Consider the following 17,893-nt stretch of genomic DNA (forward strand, 5'->3'; position numbering starts at 1 on the left):
CCCAGGGAGGTGGTTGAGGCCCCTTCCCTGGAGATATTCAAGGAGAGGCTCGACGAGGCCCTGGGCAACCTGGTCTAGTTGGGGGTGTCCCTGCTGACTGTGGGGGGGTCGGACTAGATGACCTTTGGAGGTCCCTTCCGGCCTGGGCAATTCTATGATTCTAAGAATCACAGGTGGAGCAGAGGACTTGCCTGGGGTCCTTCTGGATGCTGTCGATGGAGGGGGAGCGCGTGGTGCCCTCCTCGGGGGGCGGCGGGTGCTGGAGGCGGTATCCGGGCTCGGGCAGGCGGAAGGGCAGGGGCCGGTAGGGCTCGGCGTAGGCCGCGGCCGTGCTCAGCCCGTAGCTGTTTCTTTGGTACGTGAGGGTGCTGCGCTGGCTGGACGATCTCTGCAGGTTTCCCACTCCTGGACAAAATCAGCGTTAGAACAAACTGGGTAACAAGTGTCTAGTGAAGAGGGCAGGCAATAGGTAGTTATGTATTAGTGTAAGCAAAACAAAAATAAAAACTAAAAACCGGTCTTAGGGACATGTACCGCACTCGGTGCTGAAAGCTGCCGCCAGATTGAAGGGAGCAGTTACTCGTGTCCCAGGGAAGACAGAGTTCAGCTACAGAACTCAGCTCTGCAGGGACCTATGCCTCAGCGTACCTCAAAAAGTGCTCACAGTAAGAACTGCACCTTGTGCCATTAGGCAGAAGTCAGGATGCAATATGTTTTTAAAATGTATAATAAAATACAATTATGAAGAGTAACATCAATTTCCCAATTGCACTTAAAAGAAAAAGGAAAGATAAATAAGCAAAAACTTAGATGAGTAGTTTAGATATTTTCCTTTTCCCCAGTACAAGTACACTTCCCCTGATAAAAAACTAGGGTGATTTCAAAGGTTAAGCTGACCATTTCAAAATCAGGAACATGTATCGTTCTGCATTAACAGAGCTGTTGAGGTAGCTTCTGTTCTTCCAGGGGAAGTGATATTAGGTAGACAAGTAAACAGAGAATCCCAATTTCTAGTTATATTTCCTCATGGACACATTCTGTTTACTCCAGGTTGTAGGAGAACTGCAAAAACTGTCGCCTCCTTCAACATTCCATACTCTTAGTATTTCAGTTACATTAAAAAGCATTAAAAGCAATTTTCAAATGTGTGAAAACATGACACATGAATCAGACACTTCTCCATAAATATTTCTAGAGAATTACTTAGTTAAATCACTCTAATATTATGAGAGTTTTTGGAAATCACTCCACTATAAAAATGATTTCTCTTTACAGAAAATCAGTTCTAACACTAATCTAATGCCTATGCCCTTCATAATATACGAGTAGCAATTCTATGAAATACTACAAAAACATTTCAATTTCTATATACGATCCTCAGATACAGTATTTTAACATTATCCTTTGCTGAGAAGTTGGGTAAAATGGGTATTTTTCCTGTGAAAGATGCGGTGGGTAATTTACGTGTGCAGTTTACCATTTTACTGCATTGATGAATAAAAAAATATGAACAAACTCAATTCGTCAGAGGATGATGCACAGAGAATGGAAGAGGAAGCAATAAATTTTGTGTGTCATGAACTCCTTTTTGCTTGGCTGTACCTGAGTGTGTGACATCAAACACCAAACGTTCTGACCTCAGCTGACACTGACACACAGCCCCCAGCACTTCTGGCAAACATCGCAAGAGCTTTTTAATTCCTGACGGTTATTCTAAGTCCTTCAAATCTAATTTCTACCTCCATTAATTTATAACCTCTAGTTTTCCTTTCCAGCTGGCACTACATCTCTCACGTATGTTCTGCTCTCTGCCCCAGGATCCAGCAAAGCTGCAGGAAGTCACCGGAGCGCGACTGGGACAGGCAGGGGGTTTGGGAGCCCTTCACCCACCGGACCCGGTTCGGTACAGCGCCGACTGGGAGCCCTGGTGCAGCTCAATGGTGCCGTGGTTGGGGCTGCGGTAGATGGGGCTGTAGTACGTTCTGCCCTCGTAGATGGGGGTGATGTGCAGGTCTGGAGACACGGCTGAGCGCAGGTCTTGCCCCAGCTGACTGTGCTGGCTGGCGTAGGAACTCCTCAGGCCTGAAACCAGGAAGGGGGAAATATGCTCACAGCCCACAGCAGTTAAAATAAAGCTGTCATGCTTGAATCTTTCCTCTTTAAACCCAGAAAAGGCGTTAGTTATATCTACAGTTATGAAGATTTAGTCATTAAACTTCTTTCCATTATTAAATGATCCACACTGAAAGATTCATTGACAAAACAGCATTTCTTGGGTGAAAAGTTTTGTCCATAAACCGACAACTTCAAGTTTTCCAACTTGAATTTTTTGGTAGCACTTATAGTTGAAAGTCTAAAGCAGCGAGAGTAAAAGCTAAGTCAGCGTGTGCAGGTCACAGCCATGGCAACGACAAGGGAAGTTGGGAACCCGACAAAAAGCCAGTTGTGAAATAGGGCACAGCCTAAAGTGGGCTCAGCATCTTGAAAATGGAACAGTAGGTAGCAGTGAGAGCAAAGGTCTTCCTGGTAGTGGCAGCAGAGATTTAAGGATGTGGAGAAAAGGCTATATAAAGGTTTAAATAGCCCATGGTGTGTGCACGTACATATATATATTTATATATATATTGCTATGCTGAAGCTTAAGAATCTCTTTTTTCACCTTGCCTTTCAGCTGTCCCTCTCGAGTTCCTTTTATTTTATCTCTGTCTCATTTAGAATAACAGAATCACATAATTGTTATGGTTGGAAGGGACCTTTCAGATGATCAACCCAGCACTGCCCAAACCACCACTGACCCATGTCCCTCAGCACCACGTCTGCCCGGCTTTTAAGCACCTGCCACTCTGTTCCTGATACAGGCCCGGATGCTGCTGCCTTCTGGGCCACCCGGGCACACTGTTCAGCCAGCTGTCGACCAACACCCCCAGGTCCCTTTCCTCTACCTTTTAGGGCTTTATTTTAAGATATTATTACAAGGGGTACCCTACATTTAAGCTGAAGTACACTGAGATAGCGTAGCAAGTTTAGGGAAAAAAAAAGACTGAAATTCAGTAGTACATATTGGTTACATATTTTAAGTTACATATTTTAAGAAAGAACTAGACCTAAAACTAGTTCTGGGCCAGTATTTTTTGCTTTGTGTGTAACCTACACATACACTTAAATGTACTTTATCTTTGAAAATGCTGAAATGCCTCTGTTTGGAAGACTCAGAATTTCACTTAGCTACTTAAAACATACAATTAAATTTAATGCATGGTGAGCAATCTATTAATTAAAGAGAAAGACAGTATTGACTGTGAACTTACAGTACGATTGACACACGGTGTTAGACACCAGTATTTACAACTGAATTCATACATCCACCCAGTGCTACGACGTTTCATCCCTAAAATGACTACGGCATCACGGGTTTTCTACAGCTGTAGGTTTGTACCAAGTTTCAAGCTGTGTCTTTACCTTGTTACTAACCTGTAAGGCTATCTGGCCGTGGAGGCACCATTCTCTCATAGATGTCGTACTGCTGCCCGTACTGCTCCATGTCGTGAATCGTCCTTTGCAGCGTTGTTCCCAAGTGCTGGGGAACCGCCGTCATGCCGGAATGCTTGGGGGAAGAGGATCCCAGCTGCGTTTGGGAGGGAGAAGCCACCCTGGTCTGTACGTCGGTGAGGGCCAGAGGGGAGCCCACCCTGACCGAGGCCTGGTACTGGGGAGCGCCGCCGCCGCCGGGGTTTGCCGTCTGCCGGGAGGCACCGGAGCCCACGCGCCGCAGGGCCGTGGGGGAGGCAGGTCGCTGGGCAGAGAACGGGGAGGCTGCCCGCTGGGCCGGCAGCGTGGTGGAGGAGTAGGCGTGAGAAGGAAGGGGCCTCTGCTCGGAGACCGGGGGAGAGCCGTACCCGCTGCCCAGGGAGGCCCGCAGAGACCCCCGGGAGGGGGAAACCCCTGTGCTGACCACGTAGGAGGGGGACTGTGCTCGGGACGGGACCGAGCTGACGCGCCTCATGACTCGATTGGTAGCGACAGGCTGTTGAAAATCAAAACCATCCATTAGTTTTGTCACTTAGGACTCTTCTCCCATAAGACAAAGAATTCAACAAGAAATGCACACAATTTAACAATATATAAAGCAGCTGAAGAGTATCATAGAATCATAGAATCATAGGATTGCCCAGGCCGGAAGGGACCTCCAAAGGCCATCTAGTCCAACCTCCCCGCAGTCAGCAGGGACACCCCCAACTAGACCAGGTTGCCCAGGGCCTCATTGAGCCTCTCCTTGAATATCTCCAGGGAAGGGGCCTCAACCACCTCCCTGGGCAACCTGTTCCAGTGCTCCACCACCCTCACAGTGAAGAACCCTCTCCTCATCTCCAATCTAAATCTGTTCCCCTCCAGCTTGAAACCATTGCTCCTCGTCCTCGTCCTGTCACTGCAGGCCTTTCTAAACAGGCTCTCCCCAGCCTTCCTGTAGGCTCCCTTCAGGTACTGGAAGGCTGCTATTAGGTCTCCCCGGAGCCTCCTCCTCTCCAGTAGCTCTTACCCTAAATGCAATTCCTTAAAGTTTTCCTATAAAATAACTCTTTTTGCAACCAGTCTTTCTTAATGTATATAAAATGGCAATTTAACATTAAAAATTCATCCATTCCTCATTCTTATTGGGGTCTCTGTGTTAATATGCACCTGTGCTTTCTTTCCTCACTACTCTGCCACCTTGCAAATTCAGGAACAGTAATGCAAAGAGTTCTACTATAAGCTAATAAAGTTTTGTTAATTACTGTCCTCCTATCATTCAATTAATGAAAAAAGGAGAGGAGAAGCACCAGAAAGAGTAGAAGGTACAGGAACACAAATACCATCTTCCTTCAAGCACTACGCTTCCATACAGGCTAAATTCGAGGAGGTTTTCCCCAATATCACAACTGAGTGCTAAAGCAAGTGACACTTTCTTGATATGCCCTCAGCAGCAGACTCTGCACTCGGGAGCCCCCAGAACTGCACTTCATTCCAGCTGCACTGAATGAACCACATCACCCACATGCTGATTTCAGCCAATGGCTGCTGCAGGCCATTTCTGCCTTTTAACCGGTGAAGGTGTTAAAGGAAAGCGTGATTTAATAACATTAACTCCAGCCTATACAAGGGTAGGTCCAGCTACACAACTACTGTCTTTTAGGCCTGTGGTACAGCCAGAGGTAAAGCGTGCTGTTTCGAGCGTACCTGGACTGATGTCTGCCCTTCAGCTCGTGAGCTTCTCACCAAATGGTTATTAGTGGTTCCAGTAAGGGAATGCTGTCTGTTTTCTGATTTGCTCAAGTTTTGGCTGTTATGGAAACTGCTTACTTCCTGGTAACCGCTGTCAGAATAAGAATTCATTTGTGTTGAACTTCTGGAGTTACCTACAGACCCTGCAGATACAAATCCAGCGTAAGAATAAAAGCACCGAAAACTTCACAAAAATAAAATATTATGTAACTTTGTTATTTGTTGCGTTAGTAATTGCATTTTATACAGTCAATGCAGAAATATATTCTAGTATTTAAAATGCACACAACAGACCCTCACTTTCATGGAGAGACGTCTGTTCCGGTGAGTAGAGGTTCCCCTGCTCTGGCTCTGTCCTAATGTCATAGGCATTGGTGTGAACGGTCTCTGACGCTCGGGCTTTGCTTACACCGGTGCTCGGAGGATCTGAAAGAATAAATTAGTTAGATAAGTTCAATGTTTCATACGTAAGTTTCCTGAAAACTCAGTAATAATCATTTTCTCACACACACAAAGAACTTCCTTCCAGCATAAAGAGAGTCTACTGGTAGACAGGTATCATCTACCGGTAGACAGGTATCATCTACCAAACCAGGTGAAAAGAAGTTTAATACTAATGGCTGAGAATCTTGTTTCCCGTAGTTTTGATGTAATTCTACAATTCCAATTCTTCAAATGTACATTCCAACATCTTTTAATGAAGAATGTAATTGATTCCCTAGTGAGTCTCCTTTGCAGAGTGCAACTGTCTTATGGTGCACAGAGGGTCGCAACCACCTGTCTTCAGCTCCTGGTATCTCAAGAGCTTCTCAGTAAAAGGCTGAGTAGAATTTCATCCCTGTTTGTGCACCATCAATGGAACTTACTGCAAATTTTATACATTTTTTTACTTCATATACTACTATCCAAGTGTTTATTTTTTTAACAGCTCTTGAGCTAACTGCAGTTCTAAGAATATTAGCTGAACTTCACAGACAGCACAGGATAGCACCATGCTACGTAAGAGAAAGCGAAGGAGGCATCACAACACATCACCATGGTCATGTTGTGATGCCTCCTTCACTTTCTCCTACGTAGGATGATGCTAAAAGGGAGAAGTTAAACACAGTCTGGGAAAAAAAAGGCAAAGATGAGGACACAAAACGAGAAAAACAACCAAAACTATTTTGACAGGAATATTAAGCATTCAACTGCCGACACGTTATGCATTGATGGAGAACAGGCACCAGGGGTGCAGGAGGAAACATAGGGTTACTTTTAAAAGGCAATAGCAGATCTGTAAATTCTTGCTGAAGAAACGTTTGAATGAGCCTGGAGTGGAAACCACGAGAAACATGCCAAGGAGCAACAGTCTGGTAACAACTCCTGTAACTGCTTCACGTCAGAAGGTGGGAGTTGGGGAGAGAGAAGCTGCTAAGTGATCTCTGGAAATGAATACAAGGGCATGTCACAGAACAAGGCGGCACTGTTAGGAGTTTGCAGAAATTTGATGCCAGTTGCTTAGGAGAGAGACAGAGAAAAGGGCTGATACAAATTCTGTGCAATGGCCAACAAAAACTCTCTCCAATTGACGGAGAGGACCCTGATATAAAATCTAGTGGCGCTCATGGAAAAAAAAAACCCCAAACCATAAAATCAACACAAACCAATAAACCGCCCCCTAAACAGATGAGCTATTGGAAATTCTTTACAACAGCTGTTATTACAGTAAACTTCAAAAGAGAAACCAAAACCCCTGAGTACCTGTGCCCATCAGGCTGTAAAGAAACACTCTGTGCACAACATGCTGGTGTCTCACTACTTGTACAAGTAGCCATAATGGAACACTCACACTAAAAATGTTACTCATTAATTGCTATTATGATGAATGCTAGAGTACTATTCAAATACCAGGTTAAAAAAAGAAAAAGTAAAAAAAAAATAATTCAAGATATCTTAGAAATTACAAGCAGTCAGCACAGTTATTTATCAGTAGTACATTCTTAGGTCAAAACTATTAGTAAAATTTGAAACTGTTTAGTTTACTGTAATAGGAGTATTACGACCAAATTTAATAAGAAGTGTTATTACACTTCCATAAACTTACTCATCATTATCCTTAGGAGTGATACAGAAAAACAACACCGAAATAACTCGCTTTCCCAGCTCCTGTTACACCAACTCAATCACAGATCACAACAGACAGCAGTGGGTTTTTATATGTTCTTTAGAATAAAAAAATTGTGGGGATGGGAACATTTAAATTACTCTATAATTATATTCAACCTCAATATTTTAATCTTCACTCTTTCTTGTGAAGTGATACGAGGCCCTGTTATTTGAGTTACTTGATATTACGTGATACTGAATCAATGTCAGACGACAAATGATGAGTTTTGGGAGGAGCAGAGGGGTAGAATAAAGCCCAATTGTGGGGCGCTGACAGCTGTCCCCAGGACAGAGCCCCGGCCCCAGGGCCCTCTCTCACTGCCCCCCAAGGAGAAAAAACACAGATTGTCTGGGCTCTCCAACAAAGGCAAGAATGCACAATAAAGAGAATTGTTGTCTTTCTATCGTTCTCTGCTCCTATAAATCATGAGCAGAATGCCCTGAATAAAATAATAGTCTTTTTATAAATGGCTGCTGATCTAATATTCTATTTATGAGCATCTGCAAAACAACATTAGTTTATACTGTTAAAAATTCTGTATAATTCTACTGATGCATAAGGCAACTTCAGCTACAGTCACACCACATCATCTGCTCAGGTTTTTTGTTATAAACTACTACCTGCAGTCAGAAAAAAAGGTGATTTAAGGAAGTGTATTCACTCATCTTTAACTTCAGTATTTTTCAGGTGGCAGCTGGTAAAGCATCACCAGTGACACTTTACAATAAAGCTCAAGAGCGAGTAAAACCTACAATCATGCTATAATCACAACACAAACGTAAATGCTAAATGAAATGTATATCAGAAAATTCTAAGCAAAAAATATTTTTTTTTCAAAGATGCTCACTTAGGAGTAGTTATTCCAGAAAAGCCTTACTTTAGACACATAGAGATGCGAGGCATATACATATAGATTTGTATTATTAATGCATAGAGTATTTAAATAGAAATATGATTTTTTGCCATATGTTAAGTGACTTCTTAGGGATGTGCACAGGGCATTTCTAAGGAAAAGAAACACAGAAACGGCAGGAGAGAATGAAAGGATAAAATAAAAATACGAGCTGGAGAGATGGAAAAAAGAAAAGAGGAACTAATAGGAAGTCCAGGAGAAAAACAAGCAACAGACGAAGAATAAGCTACAGGAAAAACTGAGGAGGAAAAAGAAATGGAATGCAGTTGGATGAGATAAACATCGACTGAGATCTGTCAGAAGGTACCTTTACCAGTTCTGAACTCTCACTGGAACATTATAGAACCAGGGGAAATAATGTGTTTTAAAAAAACCCACAAAAGTAAATTTTGCATTGAAAGAAGAGTAAAACTAATTTCTCAATTACTTGCAAAATAAAATCTGAATTCTTTTTAAAAACATTGCTAAAAGAATACCTGAAAAGCACGACCGTGACTAGCAAAATTTAAGTGCCAAGACAAGTTGGCCATTGAAAATGTCACATTTAAAAGAATGGAAAAAGGTACTGTGTGCCTCACCTCAGCTGAGGCCAGACCCTGATGGCAACTGAAACCATGGAAACACAATTATACACAAGTTTAAGAGCTTAGTCTCTAAATAAAACAAAAAACAGGAAGGGGAAGGGAAAGTAGATAGTTTGAGAGACTTATTTACCTAAAATAGTCACAATCAATCATAATTATAAATACGCTTGAGTGAACAAGCAGATAACTGTGATGTGCTATTCTTTGTAGAGCAGAAACTGGATAGCTCTTACACTCTGTGCATCCTTCCATAAAGACAGGAGATTAACTCCATGCAGAACTTGGTTAATAACACTTTTAATGAGCTACCTAAAATTCTAATGGCATTTTGATGACATGGCACCAGTTTTGCTCTCTGTGATGAGCGGGTCAGAGAAGCACAGCCCAGGACAAAAAGCAGTGTGCAGGAAGGCAGGACCCGGTTTGTGGTGCTCAAGAGGGGATGGAGAAGGACTACAAGACAAGTGTTTCTTGCTTTGGAAATAAAGTTCAAGCTGTCCTGAGATACAAACCCAGAAAAAGCACTCTCAGAGAAACCCTGGCTTACTGGAGATTTTCTCAGTGTAGTAAGAATATCTGTAAAAAGAAAATCAGTCTTCAAGCTTAAAACATACCACATTTGCTATGCTCCTTACCTGCCAAGGTAGAGTGTTTTTGAGACCCAATGCACAAGACTTTTGTTACAGTCATGTCTCACACAAAAATGCAAAGGCACAAAAAGGTGCAAGAAAAGTAGCTGCAACTACCTCTAAGCAAAAACAATCTTGTATGGTAACAGAGGAACACACAAGTCTCTTCATGTTTGAGAAAGAGGATGTTCATGTCATACTTCAGAAAAGATACATGAAAAAGCAATGGATGCCAAGAAAATAAAGTTTGTTGGGCTTAAAGCAAAACGTGCATGTAGAAGATAATACCTGATGATCTCCACGGAAATGACTTCTCAGTAGAGCTGCAGAAAGAAAAAAAAAAATCATAAAAAAGAACCTCATGGCTGGCTATGGACTTATTGTTTATTTTTTCAATCAAAGCATACAAAATTGTACACAACCCCCCAGTAGATAAAGTTCCAATAGCCTGTGCAAATACCACTTGGCAGCACTTTACACCTGGCAACTAAACCGTTGGTTATTGATTTTAATTTTGCATTAATCCTGGGAATTCCCTGTCCCGTAGTGCCCGGCAGTGTCCCACAGAGGGACAGGTAGGGGCTGTCCCACGGCAGGGTAAGGACACACACACCAGCACAGATGGGCACTCGCTGTGAAACAAGTGCTGGGCACACAGAGATCCTGTGCTCTGACACCCAAGGGTACACAAACCCCAAAGGTACCCCCACCCACCCCCTGGCCAGCTGAATCCCTTCACCTGTAGGGACTTAGGAGCCACAGAGGCTGCTCTGTCTATGGGGCGTATGGGGAAAGCTACTCCACAAACAATCAAACCAGTTAAGGAAATAACTTGATCCTTATTACGGTGGCAGAGGTCGAGCACCTACCACCTACTGAATTCATCATCTGATTTTGTCAACCTACAGGCAAAATGTTTTGAAGTTACCAAATCTTTCAGCTTTGCTAGGTTAGTCCAATCCGTTCTATCCCCCCGTTTCACAACCAGTGTGGTGAAACCCCGCGCTACCAGAGAGAAGCCGCTGACGTTAACGGTGATGACGCTGCCTCTTCCCAACACCCACGTGTGATACACCTAGAGAGAGCCCACGTGTGATACACCCAAAGAGAGCCCATGTGTGATACACCCAAAGAGAGCCCACGTGTGATACCCCCAGAGAGAGCCCACGTGTGCCGCACTGCACCTCTAAAAATACTTCACATCAGCCCACCAATATCCTTCGAAAAGAATGAGGTTAGTAGGGCAGACACGCAGAAAATGTATTTTTCTTCCAGAACAGTTTGGTATAATGTATATACTTTTCAATTAAAGAAGTTAGAGATAAATATTATTACAGTATAGCAGCTATTCTTAAATGCCATGGCAGGAAAGCACAGATAAAATATCAGACATATGGTCATGCACACGGAAAGAATTTTCCCTTCCCAATCTGTTTCGCGAGAGCACAAAGAAGTAGTGAAAGAAAAACATAACTCTACACTAAGTGAATACAAAATATGTACACAGAAACACTAATTTTTTAGCCAGTAACACAAATATTTGGTAACCGAAGATGGAGCATGCATACAAAATCTGCTGAAATAAATCTATTTACTTTGAGTTTTTTGACATTTTGCATCTCTTTTCTCACTTCTATTTCCCAAGTATCTGCGTTTTTTCGTTTGTTTGTTTTGGGGTTGGGGTTTTTTTGGTGGTGGTTTGTTTCATTTTGGGTTTTTTTCCCCCTTCTTAATTTCACACCTCTCTTTGCCATTTTACAGCTTTAGTTCAAAGCTGATGTCTTAGACACAAAACTGAATTCGCTGCCAATCTGGGGAAAAAGTATAAATCTGATAAATGGAAAAGGTTTGGTATGAAGTCACGCAGAGACAAACCGTACTATCGCTAGTGCCATTCTCCATCCTCGGAGCCACAGCTCTCACACACAGTGTCCAGGTGGATTCCCAAGGCAGTGAAGGTCTGGGGGACGTGGTCACTGGGCAGAACTGCCCAGCCCAGGTCACAGAGGGTGTCCCCAACCTGCCACAGCTTCCTCTGCAGAAGCGACTAAGCGGAGGTGGCACAGGAGCTAGACCATTCCTACCCCACACCTCTGCAGGGCACAGCAGGGCTAAAGGAACAATACTGGCATTTAAGAAAATTGCAGAGTTCTAACTGTTGTTAAGATATCTTAAGCAATACACTATTTTTTAAAAATTATGTAAACACAACCATGATCTTCAGTTTCTAGACTGGACAGTTAACTTAAATTCCTGGTGCTACATACAACTTCTGCAAGCATTACACGACATGAAAGAGTTTAAGCTTATTATCTTGGCAAGTATTCCATGAGATGAAATGTATTTCTGATTTAAACATTTAAACCGCTTGAGAGGAAAGTAGTGATTTCCATTGCCTATCTTAATTGCTTGAATGTACCGCTGTTGTCATCAAAAAAAAGGCAACAGTGGAAAAAAAATTAAGTAATATTTAGTAAATATTTCTAAAATAGTGAAAAGCTGTTAAAAGCTAAATATATAATTCTGTTGAAAGTTTATGTACTTCTCACATATTTCTTTAGCGTGTTGGTTTCCTCTTGGCTAAGCCCCCAGCACCGGGATGCATCTGTTCCGAAGGAAAGGGCTTATTCCCAGGGGCTGGTGCCCGCGGCTCAGGCGGAGCTGCCAGGCAGCACCGAGAGCCCCTCTGGGCTGAGGGTGCTCTGCTACGTGTCCTTTACCTGCCGTTTCAAATACCTTTATTAACAACGTGTTTGCAATTACACGCAGTCTGAAGACTTAAAGCTTTATGTAACTGTAAATCCTTGGTAAGAGGGGGATTTTTCTAACGAAATGGCATATATTAAACTTCATAAACTTGCAATACTCGTTACGAGCACCTGGCAACCATCAAAATCAGTATAATGAGATTCCCTATTTTTGCTTTTCTTGTTGATAAAGGTTAGCAGAAGCTTTCACAAGTATTTCAACTAAATGAGGCAATTTTCAGTCTTTGGCTTTCCTAATAGCTATTTCTTGATGTCACTAACATGCCTAACTCCCGTGCCCGCCCTGCCAGGCACTGCTCAAAGCCCGCAGCCCCTTGTGTCCCCCCCCCGAAATGGCACAGCCACAGCCACCGCTCCCACCGCTCGCTGGACCTTTCCCACAGGCACAGCGGGCACCAGCGCCCGGGGGGGAATTTCCAAAGCTGTATCTGGAATAGTGCACCCAAACGTGGCCACTCACACTGAAGGAGGCTATTCCAGGCTGAACCCCATGCCCCAGCGCCGGCAGCCAGGCAGACCAGCCGGGCACGGAGAGCTGGACATCGCTGCCACCCTGCTGTCCCACACCTGGCACCACGCACCGCCAGCGTATCCCTGCCTTTGCCATACTCAAACATCAGCAAACTGCATACAAACCCCCAAACTCCTCACTTCTCCTGGCATTCAAAAGCTTTGATGGAATTTCAGAAAGGCTTAGGGTCTGGGTAAACACAAAACAAAAATACTGGAGCTCTGACAAAGCCCAGTGTGCCATTTACGGACTGTTCTTTTGTTAGAGTGCTTGTGACGAGCTGCTAGTATGGGTGCAGTCCTTTAACAAATCAATTGAAAACTAGGAGCCTTTCCTAGTTTTCAGGAGCTGCACCCCACAGGTAACTCGGGAGAAGACTCAGCTGACTCGGGGTCAGAGACAGCTCCCACCCGAGGGGCTGGGCAATGTGTCTTCTGGGGTCTGATCCTGACCCTGGGCACACACTGGGACCTGCCCGCAGCAGGGCTGACCCTGGGCACACACTGGGACCTGCCCGCAGCAGGGCTGACCCCTGCCAGGCAGCAGAAGGGGACCCCCAGGGCTGGAGAGCTGGCTGCAGCGCTGGCCCCTCTGCAGGGGAGGCTGGACAGCCCGTGGCTTCTGCACAGAAACCCCTGCGTGTTACAGCACGAAACAGAAGGGAGAAGACACGGCTCAAACCTCACATTGCTCTTCCCAGTCTATCACCTCCCATCTTGTAGCGTATAACATAGGTAAAAATATTTACTACTTACACATAACGCTTGGCATGTATCATTTCAGGCTCTTAAGAGTTTTGAAAGTGCACAGGATGCCATGAAAGATCTTGGAAGTGCTGAGCACAATCCCCATTTGTAAGAACTAATTCTGAGAAGAAATCATTTGAACGGACAAGTAACCTGCAGGCACACAAAGGTAATGCCCTACTGGAGTCCAGGGCTGCAGCTGATCTAGTTCTTCCTTCTCTACCCATTACACTACAACTGCTTGGGATCTGCAGCTCTGCTCTCTTCTCATGGCTCCCACTCCTCCTGGGAGCCCAACAGCCAGCTGCTCCTCTGTCTTCCTGGCACTTACACTGGAGCTGTAATACAGGTGGGCACCAGACTGACCAACCTGAACTACAAGTACCTCCTGTTTCCATCTCCACGAAGCACCAGAGCATTTCCTGAGGACCAGCAGTAGCAGAAAGGACCACACTTTGGAAATTAGAGTCCTTCTCATGTCCCTCAGGCAGGTGATGGTCTGCCCACCCCCAGAGGGGTTTACCCAGGGGTACATCCCTGTCCCCCACGATGGGATGGTGTTGGGCTCAGAGCCATGGAGAGTGGCTGAGAAGCTGTGGAGAAGCTTAAGCTGGTTTCAGGTACTGATGTGGCATTTTCCCCTCACTCCCCGGGGCTGTGCTGGCTCAGGGGGTGACCCGAGGGACACGGGGAGAGCCTGAACCTGGGCTGCAGCCCCACAACAGGCGCACAGTGCCACAAAGTGCCAATGGCTTCACGGCAGGGTCTCTCTGAAGGAGTCCCCACCTCCCGGCCCGTGCCAGCTCACAGGAACCCAGCCCAGCAGTGAGCTAATGGGGGCGTTGGTACCACCACCCAAAGGTGGGCAAACCTCCAGCAGGACCTGGGAGATGAAACGCTGCCCAACGTCATCACCTCCTTAAGGGAGAGTACAGCAGTGTCTTTGAAACAAAGCACTGCCCATTCCTCAGGGACAGAAAACTGAACAAAGGGTAAACACAAAAGCATATATATCTCATGCTTTAATTTTGCTAGCTTTTTTTGTCATTGTTTTGGTTTTGACTTTTTTAATATAAGGCTCTATTGGACAATTCTTCCAGGTGACGAGGAGAAACATCACCTGTCTCTAAACACCTAACTGCCCTGTTTCTGGAGCAGGCTCTCAGCTCTCCATGACCACTCTCCGATACAGCATTCCCTTTCCAAGGGGACTCTCCACCCCCTCCCGTGTTTGTTTATTTCCTGTCAGCCTCACCAAAACATTTACATCACCGAGTTTGGGGAAACACGTGTAGTTTGTTATGGCTGTAAGTTTTGCTGCTGTGTCCATGTCTGCTGTGAGACTGCTCTGAGAGATTGTCCTACCTCCATTCTTCCAACAACTCCTGTGACTACGCTGGGAGCAACTGCTTGTGAAGAAAGGAAAGCACCTAATTCAAATACAGAGTTTCTTTTTCCCCAGCTTCTCACATATCTCTTAAAAGGAATATCTACATGAGAGAAGAAGTAAAAAACTTTACTGAGGACCCACACCTCAGAACACACTGTCCAAGCCAAGTTTTCATCCCGTGCGATGCAGCACAGCATCCTCACCTACCCAGGACAGGCTCCGCTGGGGTAAGGACATTCAGAAACACACAACAGTGGTCAGAGTGCACCAGTGTCCCTAAGGACTGAGACTCTAATTGGGCTTTTACTTTAAATGTGTAAAATATTTTATTAATAACTACGGAAAATGTATGGTCCAGAAAACAAGAGCTTGAAGAGTTTATCTAGATTTATCTACAGCTATGTACTCGTACCAAATTAACTACAAACCAACTTATTCATGGAGTCACGGATTTGACAGAGTTGGAAGGGACCTCAAGAGATCATCCAGTCCAACTCCCCTGCCAAAGCAGGGTTGCCTGTAGCACATCACTCCGGACTGCATCAAGGCAGGTCTTGAAGATCTCCAGAGAAGGAGAGCCCTCTCTGGGCAGCCTGTTCCAGGGCTCTGCAACCCTCTCCGTAAAGAAGTTCTTCCTCAGATTTGAGTGGAACTTCCCATGTTCCAGCTTGTGCCCGTTGCCCCTCATCCCCTATCGCTGGAAACCACCGAAGAGAGTCCGGCTCCATCATCCTTCAACCCACCCTTTAGGTACTTGTAAACATAGATGAGGTCTCCCCTCAGTCTTCTCTTCTGAGGCTAAAAAGCCCCAGCTCCTTGAGCCTTTCCTCGTAAGGGAGGTGCTCTAATTCCTTAATCATCTTAGTTGCCCTACGCTGGACTCTCTCCAGTAGTTCCCTGTCTCTCTTGAACTGGGGAGCCCAGAACTGGACGCACTAGTATTTTCTCCCCCTAAACTTTCATGATCTTTTTTTATACCAATAAACATAAGGAAGCAAATGAAAGAAGAAATTACTCTATGATGCTAAAAATTATGATTTCCATCTTGGTAAATGACAGTATTTGATAGAAGCTCTAACTTACTGTGCAGGTACTGGTAATTGTACATGATTTAAAAAACTACACAATGTTAATTGCAGGATAAGCTGACTCTGATGTTCTCTGTATGTAAGATTCTCTGCACCTGGGATATAGGAATACCTTTTCCTTTGTATTTCTCAGGCAAATTCACTGGAAATGAACATGCAAGATGGAATGAAAGGTGGCTGGAGGCATAAAATAACAGGCTTTTTACTTATTCTTTCATAGGAATTTAACTTCTTTAGTATTCAAAACAGAATCTTGAGCAACAGCTGGTGAAATACATAGATCTAGAGGGAAGACAGGCATGCACCAAGGGTATAAAAATAGTCATTTTGTCCAAGGAATATTTTTGACTACTTCAACGATCCTTAAACAAAAGTTCTCATGCTAGTGACAATACTGTCAGATGACAACTCAGCTCAATAGTGTGATGTACACAAACCAGCCGTGCTAGCTGGTACACTGGACTTTTTAAATTTATATTTAAATAATCACCTCCTCTTTCTTAAGATTTTGTAGGAAAATTTTTTCATTTAACTTGCAGAAATACTTATTAAGGTCACAGAAGGAAACATTTCAGAATGACACCCAAGTTTATTGCTGAAAGAATATAGAAGCAGGCAGTATTTAAGGCAAGAAATTATGCTGTAACCCAAAACGCAGGCACAAACGTTTCATAAGAGAATACACTGTCATTAAGGCTTCCAGAATCAAGAGCTACCAATCTTTAATATGCTTGAAAGGAATGAGTGCCCAAATACATTTAGAGTTTAAAAGTTTGCTAAGGAATAATAATTTAAAAAAAAATAATAAGCAGAATACTAGTTAAAGCTGAAATATTAACAAAATGCTTTGCTATAGTTATTGTCATTGTATGCAAAATATACTATGTATGTTTCACACTATTTAAATGTGCTAACAATACATTTATAGCAAGATGTTCCCTGAAAACAAATGTAACAACAGAAAGTATTTCAGAAATACTGGATGAAACTAGATAGTCAATTCAGGAAAAAAATATAATTGGATCACTACATTTAACTAGCACTGTTACTTTGATACAAATATGTATAACTACTGTAGTTCTCTTCGGCTGAATCTTAAAAACAAATTTCAACACATTTACAGCTTTACATACACTATATTGAAAATCTAAGCCATGATTAGAGAGGCCTCTTAAACTGTCCTATAACTCTTTACAGCAAATTTGCATCTTTTTTTAATACTTACATTAACTGTGATTACTTATATAATCACCTTATATTAAGGTGAATAACTATCAGTTATATATATACAGCTATATATTTATAGGACATAAGCACCACTAAAAAGCCCTTTAATTTATGGGACATAGGAAAGTAAAGTCATGAGGACCTGTACCTTGTGCTGGCGATACTTGGTGACTCTGCTCCAAGCCTACATCTTTCTAGCTGATTAGCCACAATTTGCCTTTCCACTTCCAGTTCTCTGGTAAGTCTTTGAAATTGGAGCTCCTGAAATTTCAAAATAAAAAGAAAAGCATTCTTGATGTTAAAAAGTGGGTGTGGATTAATTCTGAAACAATCAGTGTTTCATCACAATCATGTCTCTTGTTCTGACTCTTCCTCAGTGGAATAAACTACTAGAAGATTAAAGTGGGAATTTAATGGTTCCTTAAATCAGTGATTCATGCAAATATTGATTTATCACCTATTACAAAAGGAAAAACATGTTTAAGCATTTGTGGATTTTATTTCTCCTGCAATTAAAATTTTTGTATCTCCTTATCTTGCCACAACCTAACAAAATCGGTGCCTATGAAGTCAGTATTCAATTTCATCGATAACAGCGGTGCCCTGGAAAATGCTAACCCTTCCAACTG

The 17,893-nt window shown here is 43.4% G+C and overlaps 1 protein-coding gene across 3 annotated transcripts in view; it reads right to left on the reverse strand.

The window, feature by feature from the left end:
• Nucleotides 1-17,893, reverse strand: part of PKP4 (plakophilin 4) — a 47,696-nt gene that overhangs the window by 19,110 nt on the left and 10,693 nt on the right. The window contains exons 2-8 of one of the 3 annotated variants that reach the window (XM_014966544.1): nucleotides 17,413-17,525; nucleotides 9,823-9,857; nucleotides 5,560-5,685; nucleotides 5,215-5,402; nucleotides 3,472-4,024; nucleotides 1,891-2,082; nucleotides 192-405 (exon numbers count right to left, since the gene is read on the reverse strand). In XM_014966544.1, coding sequence (XP_014822030.1) covers nucleotides 192-405; nucleotides 1,891-2,082; nucleotides 3,472-4,024; nucleotides 5,215-5,402; nucleotides 5,560-5,685; nucleotides 9,823-9,857; nucleotides 17,413-17,525 — 1,421 coding nt within the window. Of the gene's footprint in view, nucleotides 1-191; nucleotides 406-1,890; nucleotides 2,083-3,471; nucleotides 4,025-5,214; nucleotides 5,403-5,553; nucleotides 5,686-9,822; nucleotides 9,858-17,412; nucleotides 17,526-17,893 lie in introns of all 3 variants that reach the window. The other 2 variants (XM_014966543.1, XM_014966545.1) reach the window with 2 other exon arrangements.

Source organism: Calidris pugnax, unplaced genomic scaffold, assembly GCF_001431845.1.
Source record: "Calidris pugnax isolate Ruff unplaced genomic scaffold, ASM143184v1 scaffold48, whole genome shotgun sequence".
In the NCBI taxonomy this organism is placed as follows: Eukaryota; Metazoa; Chordata; class Aves; order Charadriiformes; family Scolopacidae; genus Calidris; species Calidris pugnax.